General features: G+C 37.3%; 1 protein-coding gene and 1 long non-coding RNA gene across 3 annotated transcripts in view; one reads left to right on the forward strand and one right to left on the reverse strand.

Annotated features, from left to right (window-relative positions):
* The window catches only part of STK32B (serine/threonine kinase 32B), a 157422-nt gene that overhangs the window by 13131 nt on the left and 117645 nt on the right, over positions 1 to 26646 (reverse strand). Inside the window, exons 7-11 of one of the 2 annotated variants that reach the window (XM_014895351.2) lie at positions 18547 to 18650; positions 13572 to 13688; positions 12346 to 12471; positions 7639 to 7770; positions 6802 to 6866 (exon numbers count right to left, since the gene is read on the reverse strand). In XM_014895351.2, the coding sequence (XP_014750837.1) occupies positions 6802 to 6866; positions 7639 to 7770; positions 12346 to 12471; positions 13572 to 13688; positions 18547 to 18650 (544 nt within the window). The remainder of the gene's footprint in view (positions 1 to 6801; positions 6867 to 7638; positions 7771 to 12345; positions 12472 to 13571; positions 13689 to 18546; positions 18651 to 26646) is intronic. The other variant, XM_088163129.1, reaches the window with a different exon arrangement.
* On the forward strand, positions 13159 to 23354 carry LOC148223876 (uncharacterized). Its single transcript, XR_015803018.1, has 3 exons — positions 13159 to 13553; positions 21483 to 21710; positions 22294 to 23354. It is a non-coding gene; the product is annotated as an uncharacterized LOC148223876 (long non-coding RNA).

The following is a 26646-nucleotide window of genomic DNA, read 5'->3' on the forward strand; positions in this document are numbered from 1 at the left end:
CCCTCTCTCACAATGCCCATTTCAGACACTGGTGCATACTGTCAAAGAACAAGCTGAATGGAGACACATGTCTGCTGTGGCAAATTCCCCTCGCTTCTGGCATTTCCAGATTTCCTGAGCCAATGACTGCATCAGAGGCCTCACATCTCAAGGACCCTGATGGATTTTTTCCCATTAATTTCTCTAATCCTCTTCTGAATCATTTTTTATCTTTAACATCCAAATCACCACTCAGCAACATGCTGCATTTCACAAAATAGCGTGGTTTACTTTCTTATAAACCTGCAGCCTGATAACTTTGTGACCTTGGGTTACCATAGAGAGTGAATAATCATTGCTTAGTCATCTTCTCAGTACGTTTCAGAAGATGTTATTATTTATTCTGTTTCTGTCTTTTCAGTTGCCTCCTCTCTGAGTTTAAATAAGTTCGAGTTTATTAAATCCTTCAACATGACCCATGTCACCCCTCTGGCCAATCCTGTTTTTCTTGAAACCTTTCTAAGTCCTTTTTAACATTTTTGAGCTAAGGAAGCAGAGGTGTATGTATATGAACGTGTATTTATCTGTAGCTCATTTTTGCAAGAACAAATCAAATACCTTTTAGTCTTCCACTAAGCATTGTGCTATCCACAGTCTTTTCAAACTCTCTCTCCTTCATAACTGAAACTAACTTTGTGTCTCTTATCCTAAAGGAAAAATTTAGGTTTTCTTCTTCAGACTTTGTATTTGCATTTATCAGTACTGAATCTGAGCTGCCATTTTCTTACCCTGCAACTCAGAATCATGGCTATCCTAATCTACTGCAGCTCTGTGCAGTCAGATTTAGTTGTGACTACTCTAGTATCATAAGTGAACTTTGTGACCTCACCATTCACCTTCCTTTCCAACTCATCTGTGAATGTATTCAACAGATACATGGACAGCAGGGTGACTGGCAATAATAATGTTATCTCATTACTGGCTTGTTTCTGCATTGTTTCAGCAACTGGCCACAAATTGCTTTCTTAAAATAGGACAAGGAGTTTAGTCTTCATGACTCATTCTTAGTTTATGGAGACTCATAACAAGTGAAAATTTATGTTAGTGTGGGACATAAAGAGAGATGAAGGTAATTACCTCATGGAGGTAATTCCCTATGGCAATGGAACAGTCATGACCTGTTATGCAGCCTTTATTTATCACAGATATGATTTGTCCCATGTAACCTGCTTAAAAAGATAAAATATTTGTGCTTCCTCTCCAAAGTCTGAGATGTACAAATGAAGACTCCTCTTTGCCTGTGAATTGACTTCCAATTAGTTTTTATGAGTTGTATTTGTGTCTAGTTTTCTGTGAATAAAAACTAATTTCTGGCCTCCAGTGCTGAGGATCTGTATTTGTTATCCTGATCCTTCCAGGACCACATTTCAATGTGCTGACATATGCACCTCTATGCAACTTACATTCCCAGAGTTGGATGGTGAAGTGTTGTCATTACTTGTTTGGGAAAACTTCGATCATTTTTCCTGGAATACTTTAAAAAGGAGGTTCCAGAAGCTCATTACTCTGTGGTTTTGTTGTTTTTTTTTTTCTCCATGAAACTGTGAAGGGAATATATTATTTAAACAATGGCATCTGTATGACCACTCCTTTCTCCAAAAAAAAGTGGATTTGAAGGTATACCCATAGAAAAATCAGCAGTTTGGACCTGCTATGCTTAAACTTTTAGGTAGCTTGGCTCACTAAGAAGAGAGTGACATTTGGATTGGTAATTCTAAACCAGTAATAATGAGCAGGAATCAGAGGCAGAAGTGAAAGGGCACGTGTGAGCAAGCAACAATTATTATTGCACAAACTCAAACCATGTTCAATCACATTCAGAAAAACATCTTTCCAATTGCAAGAGCAATCTCCAAAAGCAGACGTATCCATTACAAAAGGGAGAAGAAAGGTTCAGTGAAGAGCAGTGCAACCACTAGAAATGCTCAGAAAAAAATGGATTTGAACTGAATTAAGGTCAGCAGAAGGGGCAAGAAAAGGGCTGCAGTCTCATCCAAAAAGCATTCATATATTAGCAGGATTATGATAAATATCTCCAGAGACACAAAGTGACATAAAATAGGTATTAAGAAAAATATGTTCAAAGAAGTACACTGCAAATCATTATGAATATTCAATTTCAATCAAACTAAAATGAAAGAGAGTACTCAGGGACTCTGTATTTGAATCTGAAAAGACAATTAGAAGGAAAGAAAAAGAACTAAAATGAGAGAGATAATAAACTTGATCTTATAAAAATGCAGAGAATATAAAGTAAGCTTTTCATCTACAATACGGAAAAATCAGACAACAGGATTTCAATATGATTAAAATATGCTCCCTCAAGTTTTGCTGTTTATTTTGGGAACAGAGAGCTGTCTGTTCACCTCAAGCTGTTGAGGATCATCTATAAGAGAACTATAAGTGCTTAAATGGTAGGAATGATAGCAGGAAAAGACAGGGTAATGTGCTTCAATTTGTGGCAGATTTTTTAGTGTGCTAGCATTGAACAAATACTGAGAAGAGGAATAAGGTGTAACAGCAGCTTTGGACAGAGACAAGTCTGTTCACATCAGTGGAGTCAAAACAGCTGAATATCATAACAATGCTACTGCAGCATATTAGTATAAAGTAAAAATCCTCCAAATTCAAAATCACTAGTAATGTTTTGAAAATTTTTACTGGAATTATTAAAAACATATATATTTTCCTAATCAGTTCATTGCATTTGTTAAACTAGTTTTGCAGAATTCTAACCCATTTTCATATACATTGGTCATATGAAATACATATTCTACTCTTAAAATATGAATGTTTGATTTTGCTTTCTTTAGCAGGCTGATAATTTTGATTAAGTTTATGAAGCATCTCTCTGAAGGATTATTCTGCCTGAGAGGCAAATATATCTTGTATTTTCTTCTCTGTTCTTTGTTTTCTCACGTCTTCAATCTTAAAGACATCTTTCAAGGGAGAAGAAGAAGCTTAGGACCATAAAGGGTAAGAAATATGATTTCATTACAAGCAAATATTGGGTCTTATTTTTAATTTCTGGTCATTTCAGGTTTTATATATCCATAAAGAGATGTAGTTGTATGTGAAGATCTGTTTAGTTATAACAGCACAAAAATAGCAAAATAATCTGTGCTCAACTTTTTAATAAAGCTAAAAGCAAAGAGTGTGGCTTTATCTGTACAATCTCCCCCACCACAAGCACACACAAAATTAAAAAAAGAAAACTTGAAAATGTAGCCTACAGCTTCTAAATAATATCAAATTCTTTAAAAATTGCTGACAAGTCTATGGGAATACACATTAAGTTCTGCAAAATGTTTGGTGCTGCATTTCTGGATATAATAATATATCTATGTACAGAAATGGAATTAAAACAACAAAAAAATTATTTTGTCACCAAAAGGAGCCAAACAGATCCTTGCAACCTGCTTCAGATAATATTTTCAAGCTAATCAGTATGTGGATCGTGTGTATATCAGAGTTTATTTAGTTTATGTATTCAAAACTAAGAGACTACACCGCCACTTTAAGAATAGAAAACAAATCCCGAAAAAGGATTTTCCTAATGTTTTTTTACTTTGGACCAGGACAGTGTGTGCCCCTCTCTTGAAGGTACTGGAAGATAATGTCACTGTGGACAGATGTCATACCCCCATGGCATATCTAAAGACACACACACAGGCACAGACACAGACACACACACACACACACACACACACACATTTTAATTTGTAGCTCACATGCACTGAAATATTCAACAGAAGATGCCCTCTGACCAGCTTTGTGTAAGGTGTACAAATCTAACTTTTTTACCCACTGCTGACAGTCACTAACTTCATATCTTTGTCCATGAAGCCCTTGTTTAAAACATTCCTACAAATACCAGTTTTCCATTACATTAATACAGAAAGCAATAGAATAAAGAAAATGTGCACATTCTGTCTTTTTCATCATTAATTGAAACTTTTAACATTCTTCAGTCTCTTCCACTATGTTTAAATTCTTTTAGCACAGTGAGCTTTCTCTCTACCTCCCACTTCTCCTCTTGCCTGCAATCTAAAAGTTTCTCATAGTGTCCTGAGCTTCTTGACAAGAAAATAAGCATGACACCTTGCAAGATTTCCAGTGTTTGTTGCAGGATGAAAGACACACTGTGGAAAAGAGGCACAGTGCAGAATTACCAGCAAGGCATTCAATAAAATCAGATTTTGATTTTCATAGCAGATATTTTACAAGTATTGAATTGCAAGATGTTATGGAACTGGATGGTTAACACCACAAAATTAACTACATTTTAATACCTGACTTTATGTTGCTCAGTTGGAAGCATCTGCATTTTTTTCTTGAATCCTTGTAGTCTGGGGAGTGCCATTTTTTCCCTTGAAGGACATATTTATTTTCCATCCTCTATTAGGATTTATATAGTGTTTGTGACACTGAAGTAAACTGAGCAGAAGGCTTAAGTGACAATAAAATGTAGATTTTTGCTGCTGAATATAATGAATATCTAAGGAAATATGAAGATAGTTTCAACAGTTACTATGTAGAGGAACATGGAAGAATATCAAAACATCTGGCTGCATTGATCTGAGACTGATTTAAAACCCTGCCTGGGATTGACACCTCACCTAATGATGCAATCACATTTTAATAGGTATTATATTTGTAGGAACAAATGGTTCACATCTTTCAGCATCTGCAGCTGTTCCTAAGAACTTGATGGGCCATGTGGCTTTGGGAACCCATGTAAGCACAGCCTCAGCCTGCACATCCAGTCCTGAGGGCATGGAAGGTCTGAGGAACCCCACCCTGAGTTCCTCTGGTATTCTGTGTAACTTCTGGTATGACGGCATCAGTGCCTGACACTGCTCCTATTTAATTCTCATTAACTTGAATTCACTTTGCACTTCTAACATTTGACATCTGCTTCCTCCTTTCTTAACATTTCTTTCTTTGAAAAATATTACAGAAGTCTCTCCATGTCTTTCTTAATCTATGATTCAATTTAAAAGAGAAATAGTTGTGATCTGGCTTTAGATAATGGATCTGTTATAGGTCTATACTAAATATTCTTCCTTTACCATGTCAAAGCCAATCAAGCAATGATGAAAACATTTTCTGATTGAAGTGCACGTGGTTTGCCTTTTGCTTCCATTTTACTTGTAACCTATTTAAACTTCCTGATCTGTCATCAGCCTCTCAGAGTTCTTTATAGCTTGTGCTGCTACTGTAGTTGTATATATGAAATAAATTTTAAAAATTTCCTTTGCATAAAAAGATTTAAGAATAACACAGTAAAATCATGACAAGATAAATTGTTCAAGGTAGTGAACACACCAATGAGATTTTGAGTGTCTTACTCAAATCTGGTGTTCTAACTTCCAAAAATTGCTGCATATTGGATATGCTTCATATCTGATTCTAGAGTAGATGGGAGACTAATATCTGGAAATGAATGAGCTTCTTTATACTTCATGTTTCTTTAATGAGCTTCTAGGAAACTCATTAAATTGATTAATCAATGTAATATTTTTCTAATCTTGTTATTGTGATCCTAATAATTTTGATTTTCGTGGGTTAAACTACAAAGTTCAAGCATTCCCTAGTTCAGCTGATTCAGAGAATTCACCAAGATGCTGCTTAAAACCTTCTACGGGCTGACTTGGTCTGCCTTCTCTTCTTTATGGCTTTTACAGAAACCAATGACTTTCTTGTGCTAGAGATCAGGCAAAATAACATGAAGAATCTGCTGGACCTTCCTTTTTCTTTCTGAGACCTTGCAGCTTCTGTGAGCAGTCAGTATCAGCCATAGAAATGTCCCATGGATTGTTACAGGAAGAAGGGTAAATCATGGCATAAATTCCTGCATGCTATTGTGTGAACTCTGCAAAGCTGACAGTTCCTTTCTCAGTTTTAATTACAGAGACAGTAATTACCTGCATTGTATGCACTAAATAGAATAGTCACAACTTTTAAATTAATTTTTAACATCTCACAACTCTATTAGAAAGCCTTGCACATATAATTAGGTCAAAGAAAAACATGGAATACACTTGAATGAAGTGTGATAATTTGACAGAAGACACAAACAACTGCATTGTTATGAGTTGTGTCTGCTAATACAAATGGGTCCATAATGACTGCAACTCAGAGGCAGTAAATTATGGAAATGCAGTGCATTAATTGAACCAGGAAGATTATTGATATCCTTGGGAATCACTTTTGTGCTTCTCTCAATCCAGACTGACCCTTAGATTAGAAGTTCTTGCTTCATGTCTGGTATAGATGTAATACTTAGCTCTGTTGAACTTTGCTTGTTTTTTTGGTTTGGTTTTTTTTTTGGTGGCTTTTTGTTGGTTTGTTTTGTTTTGTTTTGTTTCTTTAAATAGTGTGGAAATATGAACAGTTTTTCCAAGTCATATTAAAATTTCATGAGTTATGACTACTCGTGGTTTTGTTTGAGTTGTGAAAAAGCATTACTTTTTATTGTATTCCTTTGCTTAATTACTGACAGTTTCTCTGGGGAGTTTCAGTAACATTAACCTTATATTTCTAACATACATCACAAGGTCTTCTGCTTGTTTTCAGAGGTGCAAGAACTACAAAACCATCACACCAGAGACTATAAGAGGAAGGAATCAATGGAAATCCAGCCTTTTAGGCTCTGCTGCTGTGATCATTAATCACCTTCCCTTACACTGTGAGAAAAAAAATAGTTCTCAATTTAATTTTAGTACTGAATGCTAAAGAGGCATTAAGAAATGCACTTACTTCTCTCTGTTGAATATGATGAATTCTTTCCTAACGGTTTCCAAGCACTGCTGCAGGTGTACGTTCTTTAAAAAACAGCATGAATAGGTTGATTAAAAAAGATGAGAAATCATAGACAAAAATCACAACAACACAAACAACACTGAACAAAAAGGCTCATGAATGAATGCTATCAAGAGGCATTTCGAAGACTCATTAAATTGGGCTGTGATAGCACAATCAATCTCATTCTTTTGGAAAAAGTTCCCCACAAAGAATTCCTGAGGATTTTTACATCTGATGGCTCTAGGAAGAGCAGCCTGCATGAACATTCAAAATCATTAGGAGTAGCAACATAATTTATAAAACCTCACTTGAATGATAATTCAAGTCTGGAAATTATTATTAATCTTCTTGGTACTCTTGACTGTTTATACAATGCATCTTTCTACATGGAACATATTAGTCAAGAGTGAAAGAGACAGCTTTAACATATTTATAAATAACAAGTATTTTCACTGCATACTTTTCATTTTTGGTAGTAGTAGCAAATAAATATTCTTTGTAACTATTTGTTAATGTGTGGGAAGTGTTTTTCGCAACTGGCAACACTTTTTCATACTTTAAATGAGCATCTGTGATAATTTAAAAATTATTATAGCTTAAAGAGGTTGTTACTATTTGGCTGAAATAAATGGTTGCTTTTTGTCTTGCTTTGTAGATGATTTATGCAGTGTATAAAATGACAGACAGAGGGGTTGAGTCTATTTTCAGAGGGGATAAAATTGATCTTAACTGAGTTTGCCTATTAGAGTGCAAACAAGATGCCACTGACTGCAGTCACAGTCCCCATCTTACCAGTGGGCAGGTTTCCTTAGCTCCATCCTTGGATTTGTTTTTGGCAAGTCGCTTTTTCTTTTTATGGAGAGGCTTGGACTCTAAAATCATTTCTTCAAGTTCAAATGTGGGATCACAGTTCAGTCTTCCTTTCTGGTACAAAAGGATTCAAAGTTACACTTTGAAGCACCGTTATGTTTTTTTAATTTGCTTGGCAAGTGTAAACAGCAGAAATAATGAACCAGCTCTTCAATCACATCTGTAAAATGAAAACTGTCTTTTTAGGCCTGGAGTGATGCTCAAAGTTTAAATAAGGGAGATAAGATAAAAATCATATTATAAGGCAATTATAAAGAATTAGATCCTCTTCCTAGTTATAAACAGATATATTCCTAGAGTGACTAAAGTTATGTTACCCCAGTGAGAGATATTAACCTGGCCCAAGGTCTTCATCAGAATATCAGTTAGTGCTTTAGAGCATAGATGACACTGGTAATAGTGCAGAAGAGATGGGGAATACTTCTAAGATCTTGTTGAAATCTGATTTTCTGAAGTGTTCCAGTGGATTCATTTACTTAGATCCTGTCTATGAGAACAAAGGAAGGAGCAGGACTGTTTTGATCAGCAGCAGTTATATTAAAAAGAGTTCACAGTATTATAGAATCCCAGGTTAGAAAGGATCTCAGGGATCATCTAGTCAAACTTTTCTGGACAAAACCACAGTCCCCAGTCTGGACAAGATGGCCCAACAACCTGTCCAGTTGAATCTTAAAAGAGTGCAGTTTTAGGGAATCCAGCCGTTTTCATGGGCAGATCACTGAAATGGATGATTGTTGTGAAAAGTTTCGCTCTTGTGTCCAATCTTCCTAGGAGTAACTTATACCCAATACCCCTTATCTCTTCCTTGTAAAAAAGTAGTGTCCCTCTGTGTAGCTAACCTTTAAGTAATAGGACATGGTGATAAGGTCTCCCCTAATCCTTTTTTTCTCAAGGCTCTACAAGCCCACTTCTCTCAGCCTTTCCTTTTATAGCCCATTTCCCACTCCTCTGATCATCTCTGTGGCCCTTCTCTGGACCCTCTCCATCCTGTCCACATCTTTTTTGTGTAGTGGGCCCAAAACTGAACATAGTATTTGAGGTGTGGCTTGGCAAGTGCTGAGCAGACTGGGGCAATGACCTCTTTATCTCTGCTGGTGATGTTCTTGTTGATGCAAACCAACACCCCGTTGGTTTCTTTGCCATGGCAGCCCCCTGGTCACTCTCACTGAGCTTGCTGTCCACCTGGCTGTCCAGAGCTGCTGGACCTGTTCCTCAGCTGGCTAGAGCCCACCCTGTACTACACCGCTGGACTCTGTTTTCCCAGGTTTAATACCTCACACTTGTTGAACTTCATAAGATTCTTGTCAGGTCAGTCCTACAAAGGTCTTCCTGCAGGGTAGATCTCCCAAAGTGTCCACTTCCCCACTCAGTTTGGTATCATCAGTGGACTTCCTCGGGGCACACTTGATCCCATCATCCACACCACTTGTTAAGGTGTTAGACCCAAAATCGATCCCTGGGGGATCCCATTTGTGACAGGCTGTCAGGGTGAGAAGGAGCTCTTTTCCACCTCCCCCATCAGTTCCCCACCCATTACCTGGATCACTTTTCTACACCAAAACACATACAATTCTCAAAAAGGAGGCTGTGTGAAACTGTATCACAAGCCCTAGAGAAATCCAGGTAAACAATGAGAACCACTCACGCCATATCAGCTGAGCAGGTTACTTTGTCATTGAATACAATAAGGTTTGCAAAGTACCATTTGTCCTTGGTGAATCCTTGTTGGCTTTTCCCAATCAGGTGCTTCATTCTAATCTATTATTCTTTTTCTATTCTATCCACTTTGTTAAGGTTTTCCTTACCTTACACACAATATTTTGGATTCTCCGTTAAAAAATATTAATTTGTCATGCTTGAAGCAAATTTTAAGATTCTTTGTTATCCTGAGATACTTTGTTAAAAAAGAGTTTACGTCTGGGATTTCTGAGAGTTCAATCACACCATTGTCACTGTCAAGGTGGAAGTATTAAAATAGGTCATATATAAATGACAGATATATTTAGCAACCAAAGACACAAAGCAGTAAAATCACATCAGAAACTGCTTGTATAATTTGTGGTGTCCTACAATGAAACATTTGGTTTAGAAATCACTCCATCATTTTTATTCTTAGCAAATTTTGTCCAGTCAGACTATAATAGATATCTGATGCCCTTTCCTGCATATTACCCAGCCAGCTTTAGTAGAATATATTTGGTTTTTATTACTGGCAGTTTACAGCTTATTTATATTTATTAATAAACAAATAATTCCCTAGGTTTCGCCAATGTCAGTTCCTTCTTTGAGCATCCATAGTTTTCAGATTTGATTGAGTACTTTAAAAATATAATACTTTAATTCTGAAGCTTTAAATATAAAAGCAAATTATATTTTAAAAACCTTACAACAGTTTATGACTCCAAGCTGAAAATTAAGAAACTAGCTAAGCCATAAAGAAACACATGTGCTAGTTAAGTAAGAGCTATGTTTATGGAATCAAAATATAAGGGAGAAATTAAGCTATGGGACATTGCTCCCATGGGCCTCCCATGTGCCCTCCTCCTGAAGAAGGGAGACAAGGTCCTGATAGTCATGGCAAGCTGTGAAAATTTATAAAACTCTTTGGTTTCAAGGCACTCTGCAGGTCACGGGTCCCAGTTCACCTTCTCACCAAAGGCTGAAAAACAAGAAATATTTTCTTGTGTGATCCCAATTAATCAGTGAAAGTTTTGCTGGTGCTACAAATTGAAAGTTCCTGGAAAATGTGTGACCAAATTAGGTCTCATGAAACAGCAAAGTTTCTATTTAAAGAAATGTTGGACTAGAAAAGACACTTTGATTCTCACCACACTGTTTTTCCTGACACACTTGATTGACCAGGTGGGACAAGCCCTGCAATATCAGACTCTTCACGGAAGAGTGTGGTAGAGCTTGTAATGGGACTTTCAGATTAATCTGCATAGATAAATGAAACATTTTACTCCTATTTCCTCTCAAATGTAGAATATTATTTTGCTTCACATACTACAGATTTCCCCTTAGATTAATAGATGCCTGTCAAAACACAACTAAAGTGAATCCAAATGTGAAAAGAAAATATGTCTTTGCAGAGTCTGAGACTCTTGGAACCTCACTTATGTTGTATCTTTGGGGAACTGGATCTCCCTTACAAAATACTGTGTTGTGAAGTTTTCCACATGCTGACAGTTGTGGATTAAACTTTTAGCTGGGAGTAGGAAGTGTAAATCATTGGCTGAGTTTTGCCTAAGAAGCAAGTCCACACCTCTGATATCTCAAAGAGCAGCCCTAACTTGAAAAAAGGAAAAGAGGAAAGTCAGTGTCCGCTCATCTTGTAGATCCACACACCAGGAGAGCAGAGTCCAAGGCCAGGAGGGAGCTTTGTTCTGCCTTGCTCTGCTGAGGACTGCGACCTGGGGGTGAGAGGAGGATCCTGGCATGGCACAGCAATTATTCCAGCTGCATGGACATCAAATAAGAGCCAAAAAGTCATGGCCTGGTAGATATGATATTCACCTTTCCAGCTTTTCTCTTGCACTGGGATTGAGCTGCAAAGTGAAAGGAAGGAATTTCCCACAGGTGAACATTGCCCTGTTGTGCCTCTAATGGGCCTGCCTTTCCCTTCTCCTGCTGTGTTCGTTTCCTGCTGTGTTCCTGGTCTTTCTCCCAGTTCCCTGAGGGACACTCTGCTTGTCCAGCCACAGCTTTCTTCTCCTGCAGGATGTTGCTTCCAGAGGGGCTCTGGTCAGGTGCCAAGAAGCTCAGTAAATAAACATGGAGAGCAGTGTCTTGGCAGCACACCTGGCTACCTTTGCTCCATTAGGTAATGCTCTCTCACCTTCAGCTTCTGAAGGGTTGGATCCTGTCCCCATCATGTTTATCATGAACTCTAATGTGCACCTGGATGAAGACAGGGTCTACCTATTCCACCTTCCTCATCTTTATTTACAATTGCATTAAAAAATCCCCAGAAACAAACCTTGGTCTTCTACAAATATGTTGTTTGGCCAATAATTATAAAGCAATATGACTGAAAAAAGTGAAGCAGCATATTAACACCACAGTCATTGCTTTTTATTCATGGTCCTCAAATGCATTTAACTTGAAAACGATAAAAAAAGAAATATCCAGAAAATACCAACAAAACGGGACCACAGTAAAAAAGAAACTATCAGATTCCCTCACATAATCAGAATGTTTTATTGTAAGAAACTGTCACAGAGGAAATAGCTCAGCCTTTTGGAACACTATTTTTTTAAGTGAAAAAGTAACAGCATATTGGGATGTTAAAAGGTTTTACAAATGTTATTCAAATGTCTAACTTTCACAGCCACAAAAGTCTTCTTTATCTCAGAGTTAACTCTGACAATCATTTGCTCTAACAGCTGAAATGCAAAGTCAGAAAAAACTTTTATTTAAAAAAGAACGAAAAGTGAACCAAGGTTAATTAGGTTTTTTTTGTGATCTGTTGAAATGGGATGAATTTTCCCTCAGCTGTGACTGAGTAAATGAGAGTAGAATCCAAAGTACATCACTGAAGAGCAATAAATACAAGCATAAACAAGTAAAACAGCAGTGATAATTAAAGTCAGAAATTACAAACACTATTCACCTGGAATATCGACTTACGTTAGGAACAAAGCCTGGGGTCACAGCTTTCTCTAGGACAGCATCCCAGTTGACATCAGCTAGGTATGGAGAGTTTTGGATGTCTGCAAGGCTGGAGAGGCGGCACTCTGGGTCCTTGGTGAGGAGCTGTGATCAAGCAGAAGGCATTTTCTAAGGGACTGGATGCCATATAGAAAAATAAATGTATAACATACATAAATTGTATGACACATATTTTAAGTAAGAAAATGGCTAGGGAATCTTCTAACAGATGCTAGAAGTCCCAATTAAAAAAAAAAATTAAAAGTAATAACTCATAGGATATGAGTACAGTTTAATTGCCACCAGATGGCTGTTGCAGGCATGCAGTGTATAAATGTATTAGCAACAAAAGTCTGCTTACAAATACACAAGAGCCCATGAGAGATGAAACATCACAGATCAATGCCACCCAACAATTTGTAGTTTCTCTTTAATTTTTTGGAAGATACAGTTACGTTGAGCATCCTGGCAGCAATTAAAATTATCCACCTCACTGCTCTATCTATTCAAAACGAGATTGCTAATTGCTGCAAAGGACATATTTTTTATTACTCTATTCAGACATTCACAAATATTTCCTGTTTAAGTATCAATATTGATGATCTGAAATACCTAAAAGAGACAGATTATCTTTGTGATGTGGCCAGACAATTAAAGCAAACAAAAAACTGTGATTTTAGGAAGAAAATAATTTTTAGGGTCTGATGCATTCAGAAAGATCCCTGGTTAGTGATGTTTGCAGCAAAGTGGCTCGACTTTTGTTGTTGCAACTATAGCAACATGGGACAGGAAGAGACACAGCCGTTTTAAGTTCTAACCTCCCTGTCTGGAAACTGCAGCAGAAATTCAGAGGGCAGAGTGGTCCTTCCTTCCATATATCCATAGCTGGGGGAAATGGGGCAAGGGCACAGAAGAGAAATTACTGAGCCCCAAACTTTTGCTATCAGTAGTGAATCAGCTTTAAAAGAAATATTACATTTTTATTTCTTTGAAGCCATGAAAATGTGAGTCTAAGCCTAAGAATATTGCACCTTCTGAAAGAAAATACCACACCACTCTCAGAGCAGCCTAGAAATAAGCTCTGCTCTTTTATCCTTGAAATGTTGACTACCTAATGTGTGCGTTTGTGTGATGCATTTTCCAGTCTTGGAGAGGCTTCTGGAAAAGGAGAGAACAGAGGACAGAAGGTATTTGTGTTTTCTTACCTTTTTCAGTAGTGCTATCATGCCCTTGCACCATGTGGATGAGTAGTGAACTCTTTCCATCTTGAACATGTTGAGTATCTCATCAATGGGGGTGGCTGAATGAATTTCATAGGGCCTCTGGGGTAAAGTTAAGTCAATATCAAGTCAGCAAGAATGGATAACAGAGAGCAGATTATTTACATATTCCTGAGCTCAGTATTACCTTGAAAATATCAAAACCACAAAAACATCTTATAACAATTTTGAGTCTAATCCTTTGTGCTTTTCTGTGGATGTAATGAATGTAATTACTCATAGATGCATTTCCTCTGCAAATTTTTCTCTCATGAAAGGAAGTATCAGTTCAAATGAGATGAATAAATAATTTTGTTCCTGGGGCATTCTATGTGAAATGTGGATTGTTTACTATTTTTTGCCTATAATACTAGTGATCAGTTCTTGCGACCTAAATCGACAAAATCAAAAAGAGGTGGCTGAAAGGAGCTTTGTCATCCTAATTTTAAAGAGTAGTAGATAAAGAAACTAAAAAATCCTTACAAAAGTCAGAATCACAGTAAAAAAAGAAGGCTCCAAATTCCAACCCTTCTCCTTTGTTTTTTTTCAAAATCCAAAATTAACACACCACATGGAACTGCTGTCATGTATTTGCAGTACCTAAATTCTTCTACAGATGAAGAAACGCTTTGGTCTTTGCTGTGCTTTGTTCATGAAGTCTTCTCTGATTTATCTTTTATTACATGCAGAATTTTGAAATAAAGTACTACATAGAAATTTATATTCTTGTTATTTTCTTGTTACGTGCACATACTTGTATGTTTGAAGCAAGTTGTTATAATTATACTTAATACATTTTATAAACAAGGACAGAGAGTGGATCGTTTGTGAATTAAGTTGTACCCAGCAGGTGATAAATATGTGATATGAGATCTGCTGCTAAATGCCATCCTAGCAGCAGTGTGCAAATTAATGCATCATAATTCATAAACAACATAGAGTTACCTATTAATCCAATATCCTGAACAGCAAAGGGCAGACACTCATTACCTTGACTAAGAACTGAATCATCTCTTGACTTTTGCTAGTATTGACGCCTTAAGTTTTAGCTTTCGTGTTTTCCAGATTCTGTACTGCATTAGTATGTAACTCTGAACTTTTTATATAAAGTGTTAGCAAGTTCTCTTCACAGTTTAGTTAGACAAAACAATCCTTTTCCAGCCTGAGAACCAGGGACATCGTTGCAGCTTCAGGCCCAAAAAGTGTAAACAACAGAGAATTGAGGAGAGCAATCTGGGAGGATGGGACTTCATAACCTGAAGCTGCAAATGGACAATTAACCCCAAAATATAAATAGACCAAAACTTATAAAAGTGTGAGAACTTGTGACTGGTCATCCACCTTGGGTGGAGCAATGGCCAGGCTCTTGCACTGCCCAAGGTGTTTGAAAGCCTTTTAATAAATACCTACTTTATTCCTTTAACACTGTCTAACCTCTGTTCTAGGTAGCCTCTCAAGGCATCAGTATATTACTGGTAGAAGATTATAATTTAAGAATATTTCTAGTGATTAGGTATCTAATCTGTTAAGGAATTGGGATCACTCTTCATAAAGATCCAGGACATATTCTAGGAAGATCCATGCACATATTTAATTTTCATATGTATGAAACCAAGTGCATTTCAAGGCACTGGGATGTTCTAAAAATAAATTCAAGGAGGGTCTAAATCTTTTTGCTTTGATTCACATTCAGCCTATTGTCATTTAGCTATACCATATCTATATTAATTAACAGGACATAAATGTCTGCTTTAAATATATAATTTTCCTGAATTGGGTTCAAATTTGTCTTTAGAAATAGTCTGTCATATGCTTTTCCCTACAAGTGGTAATGTTGTCATAAAACAGTTATTAAAAATGAAACTTTTACATGCTTTCTGCCACCTAGAAGCAACCAACTGCTGACTTAACTTCACATAACAATGTGATCAACAGGATCATTGAGACAGAATGTACACCAATTGTTGAAAACGGTAATTAACTCTAAAATTAGCAACTATAAGGAATTATGAATCAGTAAAAGTTTCCCTATTAAGGATGTTTCTGTCCATGCCTTTTTCCTGAAAGTCTCTTAACTTTACCTTATTTTCAAGATTATTAGCATTCCAAATTCTTGATTTTTTGATATTTGCAGATTTTAAATTTTTTATTAGTAAATTCAAACTATAAATGGCCATTATAAGTTTGGTCTTTTGAGGCCCTTCATACTTTTATCTCCCCTGTTTTTAGATATTCAACCCACTCAAGGGTCCTAGCCCTTCAGTTCTATTTTGTGAAAAAAAAATAATCTGGTTTGCTTTTGTTCAGGATTTTTAATCAAAGTTTGTTGTTAATTGTTCACATTGCAGTGAAAGTCAGAATCTAGGAATCTCACCTACTACTCATTCCTTCACTTTGTCTCTACTGAATTCATGGTATGTACATTTATTGTAGCATTTTAGCAGTTGTCTATAGCTCAGGAACAGACTTACATGTGGCACAGTTTGCACCATACAGTTTTATTACAGTTTAATTTCATGGACTTTATGAAAAGATGCAAAGCTGTATGAATTTGCTTTTTTCTTCATAGCTTTTTTTATCAGCAGCTAGATTAGGAGAAAAATGCATCTACAACTTATTGAGAAATGTTAGCTGTACTATGGGTGACCAAAAAATGGTGCAGAAATCTCCGTACTGGACATGACATGCTCCTGTATCCACAGGCTCATTTCAAGCAGAACATGCTTTTGGCTGCCCAGCAGTGGGAAAGCAGAAATGAGAATGGCTGGAATGCCTTGAGCACCCTGAGCAGCAGAGGCAAATAAAAACAAAAATTCAGCTCAATGAAAACCAGATCATTTTTACTCATTTTTCTTTTACTTATCACCTCTTGAATTCAGGCTGTCAGCATCATAGGCTATGCACAGCTCCGAGGTCAAAAATCAAATTTGTGATGTTTCTTATTTCTAATGCTCCTTCTTTCCTTTTCTCCTGCCTCTCCCATGCAGCAGCACACCCCTGCAGAAAGCCCTGTGTCCTGTGCCTCTGCCCTGTGCCACAACCTCCTCTCTGCCCAGGGCTGCTGCTGCTGGCACAGGTGGGTTTCTCCAAGCAGCCCATGTTCCTGGTGGCACTGGGGCAGTTTCCTTGCTGCTGGACAGGGAGCTGAGGGCTGTGTGCCTGCAGGCTCAGCTCACAGCCCTGTGTGCAGGCTGTGCCTTCATGGCCATCTGCTGCTGCCCCAGATGGGGCTTCGAGCTCTCTGCTGCTGAGACAGCAGCGTGCCTCGGGTTAAGCACATTTCCTCTACTTCTACTTCTCTTGTCGGCATTCATGTCAGTTTAGGCCTTGTCTAGACCAGAAAAATTTAGAAAATATACACTTTTTCCTTGTCCATACAGTGGTGTGGGCTCCCAGGCCATCCTCGGGCTTGCTCAGTAGCCAAGAGCTGCTCTTCAGGGGAAAACAAGCAGCTGACTTGGGTGACTTGAGCAGATTCAGATGGCAATGCTTTTATTTAAGGAAAAAACCTAGCAAAAAATTGATTCAGTCTCAACTTTACTTTGTTTATACCCAGATTGACTTACTCTGGAAGGACTGTATGTATCTTGGCAAATGGATATCCTTCTATATAATTTTACATTTATTAAAGTGAATTTGTCACATCAGGGTGATCTTTTGTGATTAGTCTTGGAAGTTCAGGTTTCATTAGCAATCATTCATTGCTCTCCTTCCTTGGAGGTAGTCACTGGTGAAAGGGTTGATATAAAACCAACAGGATGTTCTTTTAATTCTGTAAGTGCAGCTAGAACTACTGTCTATAACTAGGATTGAGGATGTATTATGCTTATCACTGCCAGACTTTAACTTCTCCATTCCAGGAAGAATGGCAATCTAAAAACTCAGGTTTCAGAATTATGATGGAGAAAAATTGATAATAACTGTTAGTTTGTTGTTGTTAAGAAAGGTGTTTAATACTCTACTTTGAGAGATGAAACAGTCTTTGCATGGGAAACATCTTTGTCTCAGGAGCATGACATCTGTTATTTCTATGGAAATACAAAATAGATTGGCCAAATTTTAGGGCTTTGAAAAATGTAGCTTCTGAAGTACCAATATGCAGACACTCAGAAATTAAATTTTCAATTTAAAAATAGGAATAATTGTTATTCTTTATTTCTATTTTCCTTTATCTGTCATCCGACATGAAATTGTGAGATCTTTGTGGGATGGATTGTCTTGCAAGACAAGGTAGCAGAACTGTGTTGCTGTCATAATATAAAAAAGCATATTGCAATGCAATAAAATCCCCTTTCCAAAACAGGCGTGAAAAATAATTTTAAAAACCCCAAACAGCTGCTTCAGCCACGTCATCATCCTGAAATAGTACCTTAATTACTGTTTTCCATGGGGAATAGTAAATATTTAAGCAACTGACTGAAATCCTTTGAACCAAAATGGAAAAGAATTTTCCATTATCTTCTGTTACATTTGATCATGCTCAGGAAGATTTTTCATTAAGCTTATTCACATAATTGATTAGATAAGAAACAAATGCACTAGCAGATAAGCATTTTCTGTAGTTGGGCCAAGCATCTTAAGATACTGCATTAGATCTCTTATGGTAGTAAGAGAATCAAAGATATAATAGAGTCAGAAGTAACTCAACTTCTATTTGAAAAAAAAATACCATTGTTTGCAATTCAGCATTATAAGGAAGCCATTAAAAATTAGGCCTTTCCTTAGCCAAACTGAGGCAAATTTTCATAATGTAGTTGAGTATGGGGTGAAACTTTCCCAAGAGTCTTTTCAGCTGGGAAAGAACCAGGACAGCATTCCTGACCTGGGCCTTGTACACTCAAACTTTATCCTGAAAAGTGCCCTCAGGGGCACTACAAACTTGATATTTTTGTTAGATAACAACAAACTCCGTCATTCTTACCCAGCCCCTCAGTAATTCATATGCTGTAATTCCTAGTGACCACCAGTCTACTGGGTATGAGTATCCTGGACCTCCATCCATAAAAGCCTGGAACACTTCTGGAGCTAAAATAGCAAATCAAATTGAACAATTAAGCATTTCATTAAGGTTAGACTACGGTGTTATTTCACAGCTGAAAAATGAATAAGGACTCAACAAACTGGAATTAAATAGATTTGGAAGCACAGCATTTTCAGGGTGTAGTTTCAGTGCCTTGTTTTACTGAAAACAAGCAACCTTCGCCAGTCAGGGTATTTCAAAATCCAGTAATTTCATATATTAATTCTTACCTGGTTCATTTAAGTTTTAAGTATTGTGAATAAAATAAGCAATAGGAGGGGAATTTTTAGTCTGAAGTGTGACTTAGAACATTTAGGGTAATGTAAGCATTTTATGGGAAACATATCTGCAAGTGAGGTGATTCTTCGTGATTGATGAAGGTGTTGAATGTAGTAAATCTCATCCTTATTCTACATTCAGATAGAACTAATTGCACAGGTTTTAAAGGTATTCAACATAAGAAAATGGCATTTAAATAGAAATCCTGACACTGATTTTATGATGTGAGAAAGTGACTGGAAGAAAACCCTCTGTCAATGAAGTAATGACTTCCATAAAAGTAACTTCTGTGGAAGGAAAGAAAATACGTTTTCAAAACAAGGATCCACTTTGTCTAACTTCATGAAGAAACCGGCACTAAATCATGCTACTGTAATTTCCTCAGAAAACCAGGTATAAGTAAGAGTGGATATAAAATGAAATTGAAATGAAATGAAATGAAATGAAATGAAATGAAATGAAATGAAATGAAAACTTGGTCATGCTTTTCTAATGATTTAACAGCAGAATCTCAGAACACTTTGTGAAAACAGCACTTTCACTGGAGATTTTCTAAACAACACTGTCCCCAGGCATAACATCATGCTCGATTACAATTACCACGTGAGCCTCTTCTGGCCATGACACCGAGTCTAATGTACCACATTACCCCCTTATTACCATGGCCTCACTTTGTGATGTGCACACTCAGTGAAGGGTGATGCAGTCTGCTCACACTCCTGACTGGCAGTTTGGGAGTTGACTATTTATGGCATTTAGAGAAGCACCTTTAATAAATGGAAAGGCATTCCTTTTTAGAGGAGTTTTTGCAGTCCTTGCATTATGGATAGCAACCTAATAATTTACAATTCCAGACCTGACTTCAGAAAGTCTTCAAGACCCAAATATAATAGAAAACTTCAGCATTCACTCATTAGTTATGGCAAAACTCTAATCTGTTGAATAAAAAACAGTGAATGCATGAAAGTGCTCTTACAGTCTTTGGCCAGCAGGACCATGTCTAAACATGTTTGGTGTGAGATCTGCAGGCACCTAAATAAACATATTTTCTGGAATACATGTTTTTGGAGAATAGATGACCATTGGATCTCTGGCAGAGTAAAACTTGTGCTGTGTTCCAGTATGATATAAATCAACAATGTCATAAGAGTCATTACACTGAGTTAACTCTGTCTCATCTCCAAATGACACAGCTTCCCTTGGCATGCTATATCTTCATGTGTATTTCAACTCTTATTTGCATGCTGCTGGTGTGTAGGCACATCTTACAGGCGTGCAGTCTATCAGATAGGTGGTGAGAACATAAGCAGCATTTTTTTATTACTTTAGTGGATCGATGTACTTAAATTGCACATCAGGCACAAAACTTATATTTTGAATATCACCGTAGGAACCTTGTAGTGAAGGTTTGCTTGATTCAGCCCCATTCGTTATGGCTTTTGCCCACCATGCCTAGATGATGTACAATATCTCATTACAGAAAATAGCCTTTTGGCATATTTACTGAGCTATGCAGGTATAATACTGGTTTCACTATTTCTTTTATAGCTTTTACATTTTAATAACAAGACAGATCACTATCTGATTTCTGTGAGATAGAAATACTTTATTGATGTAACCTATGACATTGCCAGAACGGTGCAGCTGTTTTGCTAATTTAGCGACTGAGCTATTGACTTATATTTTATTAATTTATTAATTATATTACATTTTATTATATTTAATTTAATTTTGTGTAATGCAATTTTATTTTATGTAATTTTATTTTGTTTTATTGTTCTAAAATCCTTAAGGTCAACTCATCCTACATTAAGCAGATCAGCAGAAAATGCTTTCTTTTGCCCTGAAGTTTTGAGGCCGTTTTCTCACCTTAAGCTGATTACATTCTTGGGTCAGAATATGAGCAGTTAAGGTTTTGATTCTTAAAGCAGATAGCCCCTTTTTGCCCAATGGAACAGCATTATTTTCAGTCCAGCTGGAGTGCCTCTCTGAATTCCATCAGCTCCAGTGAAGCAGTTGCAAACACTCCCTTCCCATGAGGGGGGGACTGGCAGAGGGTGCAATATGATTTGCAGTATCCCATATACAGGTTTTCTTTCTCAGGGTAAAATCTCAACAATATTGAAGCCAAAAGACCTTTCTCTAGTTTGACAAAGCTGTTAAATGCCCATTTCACACTAAGCTTGTGCTTAATGCGTCTAAAAGTCTTTTTGAACAGAGACATTAGGTGCAAATGAAGGGCTGCAGGCTGTGTGCAGACTTGTGGAGTTTGCCTGCTCATTCAGAAGCAGAGCATGATCTTACAGAAAGACAGCAGACCCTCGATTACATGGAATTAGCCAAGCTCTGAAGAACTAGAGCTATGAAATACAGGACATAATATTGGGTTTTTCTGTAAGAAATAACTATGCCTGTAGAACGAATTCAGAGTGCAAATTGGTTAGGGTAAAAGCAAATAAAAACTCTGAAAGGAAAGATGAAATTCTGCATTGATTTTCTTTAACATTGTTACTTAAATAGACTACCTGTAATCTTTTACAATTTGAATTTATTCCCAGGTCAGCTTGGAAAGCCATCCTGCAGCCTGCTCTGGGTAGATTTATCCAAAGGATGATGAGGTTTGAGCTTACCAGCTTGGAGGAAGGGCAACGGCTCTGCTGCATGCACCCATTGTGAACATATCCTCTCTTGCCATAACAGATGTAGGATGAGAAGAATACTTCATCTTTTACCCCCATGCATCTACACAGGGAGTATTCTGCCTTCAAGAGTTTGTGTGAACAAGAGTGAGTACGTGCAAGAAAAGGAGTTTCATATCTTTCTCCTTTAGCAGTTTCCACTGAACAAAGGCTTTCCAGGAAAATAAATAGGTTTAATATTGGGTTTGATCCTGCAGTTTGTTTTGGCCAAGAGCTGTAGTTACAATCACATGCACTTAGGGGAAAGGCAGTGGATGTTTGCATGGCAGAAGCCCAACTTTTAAACAGTGAAGATAAATCAAGTAATAGCAAGTCTAGCAGCAAGAGTGAATTCAAAGAAAACTAGAGAGAGAAGTGTTGCAAGTGGTAGATCCCACAGGTCCTCACACCTCCCCTGACCCAATTTCTTTGATGTGATGGAGAACTGCATATTCCTAGAGCTGCCTGAAGAATGGCTCAACAGCAGGAGCCTGGTCCAGGCTCACTGCTCACCCTGCTTTGAGCAGAGTTGGAGTGGAGGCTCCTGGGGGCTCTGCTGTCACCAGTCACCCCACAATCCTGTGATCCTAATGAAGCTCCAGCAGCCAGCTCCTCACAGCACATCTCAGTGGGGTGACAGAGGCCAGAAAGGCTCAGTGAGATGTTTACAGCTTCTTCTTCCTCTTGGCAGGCATCATGAACTGCATTGGCTCTTCACCTCAGCTCAGATGCTCAGCTCCTGGACAACCTGTCACCCAAAGTACCAGGAACTTCTAAAAGTCTGGAACTCAGAAGCAATTCAGTCTTTTTGCCTGGGTTATTGCTTTTCATGTTTCCCAAAGTGTGACCTGACACCTTTCATGCAACTTTTTGAAGCTGACAAAGAAACACCCTTTAAATACCAATGCCATTCCAAGGTGGGACATCTGTACTAATTTTAACAGAGCAAATAAAATCATTAATGTCTCTTTGTCTTATATAATAACAAGTAATCACACATAACTTTGGCAACTAGCCAAGCTAAAAGTACTTCTATTGTTTCTTTTCTGCATCCATATTTTTCTCTTAATAATACACTTTCATGATTTTATTGTTTACCTGCTTTGCTTTCTTGAAAAATTATATTAATGAATCCACATTTGTACTGTATTGTGTGCTTCAGTGCATTTCTTGGTTGTCCCCAATAAAAATTTCCAGTCAATACTTTTTTCCAACTAATAAATTAAAATAAATCCTGTTCAGAGATGTAGCTTTTGATACTTTTGCACTGTATATTTTTAATAATGCCATACTACTGCAGACTGTAGGAAGTAAATAAATGGTTATTTCTCTCTAAAATAAAACCATACTAGAGGACAACATATGAACAAATTGAATGTGAAAGCAAATCTACTGGGTCTGCATCCATCTCAGAAGCAATGGCATACTGGGATGTCCTTATTCCTGTTCTGTAGGTTTGTGCAAAAGGGAGCAATTTCTGACAAGCCCATTCATATATTTCATACAAGTCATATGATCTGCAATGTGAATTATGTAGATGATGCATCTCAGATTGCATCCATATTTTCCTAGAGATATGTAACAAAAATTAAGTTATAAAAAAGGAAATTTTATGTAGCTGGTTGGTAATTATCTACCTTTATCTGTGGAGAGACATTAGTATCTAACAATATGATTCATGAGCTTGAAATAAAAGAGATTATCAATGTAAATGCAAACAATGCTAAACCAAAATTTCACTATTTTTTCCTATTGTAAAAGTCCATTTTGTACAAAAAATAAAATGTTTTAAGTAGGGTTTCTGAAAATCTGCTGAGTATTCATTGGAATCACAACTTCATAAATTATAAGTGCTCTGGGTCTCTGAAATTCAGCCTATTTTTAGTTTGGTGCTCAAAAGTGAGTTTGAAAATGCTGTTGATGATAAAATTATCAATTTGAGGTGTATCTCTTGGTGTGGCTGGCAAAAAGAATGGCTAAAAGAATAGCTGCTTGTATTTCTGATGGAGCATCTACATACTAACAGATCAGTTATTTATGCAATAACTTGTAAGCCAGTCTTGCAAGATGGATTACTGTCAGGAGCTGACTGTCCATGAAAAGCTAAATGTTGCAATGACATTTGGTCATCAGTTCCTGCACAATGTCCAGTGCCAGTGTTATCAATATGAGAAATCGAAAATGAAACAAAAGAAAACCTTAGTGTTTTTGTCTCTCTCTCTTTTTTTTTTTTTTTTAATGATCCTGTTCAGGTGGATATGTCCAAAACATTTCTTAAGAATGAAATCCCTGACATTGTTATCCAGTTGTCTAGCTACAGCTCCCTGATGTCTATTTGCATCTCAGCAGAGACCTTACATGTCAGTAGCAAAGCAACACACTCTGCTGTAGTCATTGCAGCAAAACATACTTCAGTGGTGTGGGTCTTATTGCAATGCAGAAATTTCAGATTAGAAAATGCATTCCAGCATCATTAACTGAGATTCAGCATAATATCACATGGCCAGGTATAATTTTCCTTCCACATATTAATCCCTGATCTTGGGAAAAAATTGTGTGTATAAATTGATATATACACATATATACAATGCATACAGCATAAGCAATATTTTGATTGATTAGCACAGGAGAAGCTGTTAAAAGGTTAGATATTTGCAAACTTTACATGTGTGAATGATGATGTATAGAACACATTTATAGTTTCATCTTGCTGAATCAGGCTTAAGGCATGACAGATTGAGCTGAATAAAAAAGAAACTTGAATTTTAGAATAGTATTCCAAGAACCTTGAACTGAGATGTTTCCATGAAATGTTAATTGCTTTCTCAGCACTGTGATGAGAAAATATTAATTTCCACCTTCTCCTGAGAAGTAAATTCAGGAGTCAGTAATTTTTCTGGATCATGGTTTTAATAGAAAACAGAAAACAAAATACAATAATGACCAGTGATCTTCAATCCAGAGTAGAAGCTGTTTCAAGAGTAAAATGGAAGAAAACAACTTCCCTCTCCCTGAATATAAATGTGGATTTGGTAAACTGTCAATTTACCTCCTAGTGTTTACTTTCTCGTGTGCTAAAAAGTTCTAAATTATAATGGTCAGGCTTCTGACTCAGACCTTTAGAATAGCCAGTTGCTAACTTCTATTTTATAAGGCAAAATGCTGCTTTCAAGCCTGGGCATGCTGGGATGGCAATTTTCTAGTGTGAGGTTTATACTTGTTATAGCCATGTAACTGATTTTGCACCATTATTCACATTATACACCTCAATAGTTTTAATACTCATATTTAATGCAATTATTCAATCAAAGTAAATAATTTAGATACCATTACCTGAAAACAGACATGGCATTTAAATGCCTTATTAGTTTTCCATATGGCTATATAACCTCTCCTGCCCTTATTCAGTGTGCTATCCTCATACAACCCTCTGCTTTACACGAGAACTCACTTCCTGACCTTGCACAGAGAAGCTCTTAGTGGCTGAACATCTGGATCAGCCTCAGAGAAATAACCTCGAGTTGCTTCCCCTGTTGAAAGAAAGCCCAGCAGCAGCAAGCATGTCATGGTCTCCTGTTATTGGACAGGAAATTGTACACAAGCACCTTCGTTACTCCATAGAAAAGCTCACAGTGGCTGCAGGGCCAGCTTTTCTAGTAATTTTTAGAAGGGATTTTGTCCAAAAATATCCATTTGTGTTTTGGAAGATTGTTCCAGTGTATAGGCAGCAGCTGTTCTGCCCAGGACTGAAATTAGCAGGTCGGGTAACTGGGGATTTTCAGGACAGACTGTACCTGACACACCAGGACTGTTCCATGCTCCTGCATCACATATTCCCACCCGGTTAGAAAATATCTTGGCATCAGTTTGTGCATGCTAACACCTGGGGGGGTTGGCCTGACCAAAAACCAGGAGTTATCCAGGGGGCAGAAGGGTCCTGCTGGGGCTTCTGCTCCCCTCGGATCTGCCTGCAGAGCTCCACAACACATCAGGCCCTTTCGGGCAGGTAATAAATAAATAAACAAACAAATTAACAAATAAAAAGCCCAAAGTAAAACTACCTCTTAAACTCAGAGTGGGGTATTTATTAACTGAAATAATCAAAGAAATCATTGTGTTTTGCTGGACGATCTTAAAGGATGGTAGCAGCAGCTGGAGGTAATAACTCCTTTCCTGATCTCCTGAGGCTCTTAGCTGCTTATGTTCCTACTCCTTTGGTTCCACGGGGTAGAACCAAAACCTGAATGCCTGCTTGCAGCTCAGTGTTTAATCCCTTCAGCCACATAGCTTCTAGCATGAGCTGAAAATCCCATCAGTGTGGGGAGTGTTTATTTCAGCTCTTGAAGTCTCACACAACCACACTTTTTGCTTATTAGAACAAACAGAAGCGTCCCTTGTCATGCTGACATCATGAGATTTCCCCAGGATCAAAAGGTCAGGTAATGACATGACCAGAGAAATTCTGCAGTCAAACTCCCTGTAGGGTAAAGGTAGATTTTTAAAAACCTAGATGCTGCCATAGCTGCATTCAAAATGCAATGACCTGCAAAACAGTATTTGATTACTGTTTAGTGCAAAAATACCAAAGATTGACCACTTTTGAAAACTCAACTCAAAAATTTCCCTGCTATATTTTAAGCATCTGAGGAACAAATTAAAATGGGCTAATTTTTTTACATGAAAGGTTTATATCAGGACATCCACTGGCTTTCCTCTGACTTCAATAATACACCTACACAGTATTAATTAATAAATATGGATGACTCATACATTTTAGAAGTTCAGTGGACCAGTGTAAATCCACAATCCTCTGGTAATGTAATTCTTCACCATGAAAGCAGCCTATGAAAGGAGCTGTGAAAACCTGAGATAAGAAGCTGTGAGATAGGAATTGGGTAGCTGAAACCTTTCACATAATTTATGACTGATTTTATTGACTTTGGATTTCTGTCAGGTGTATTTGTGTAATAAAATATATTTTATTGGTTTGATTTGGGGTAAAGTCACGCTGCATCATTTGAATATTTTCAGTCTCTGCTGAGAA

The sequence above is a fragment of the Sturnus vulgaris genome, chromosome 4 (assembly GCF_052056855.1).
Source record: "Sturnus vulgaris isolate bStuVul1 chromosome 4, bStuVul1.hap1, whole genome shotgun sequence".
Taxonomy (NCBI): domain Eukaryota; kingdom Metazoa; phylum Chordata; class Aves; order Passeriformes; family Sturnidae; genus Sturnus; species Sturnus vulgaris.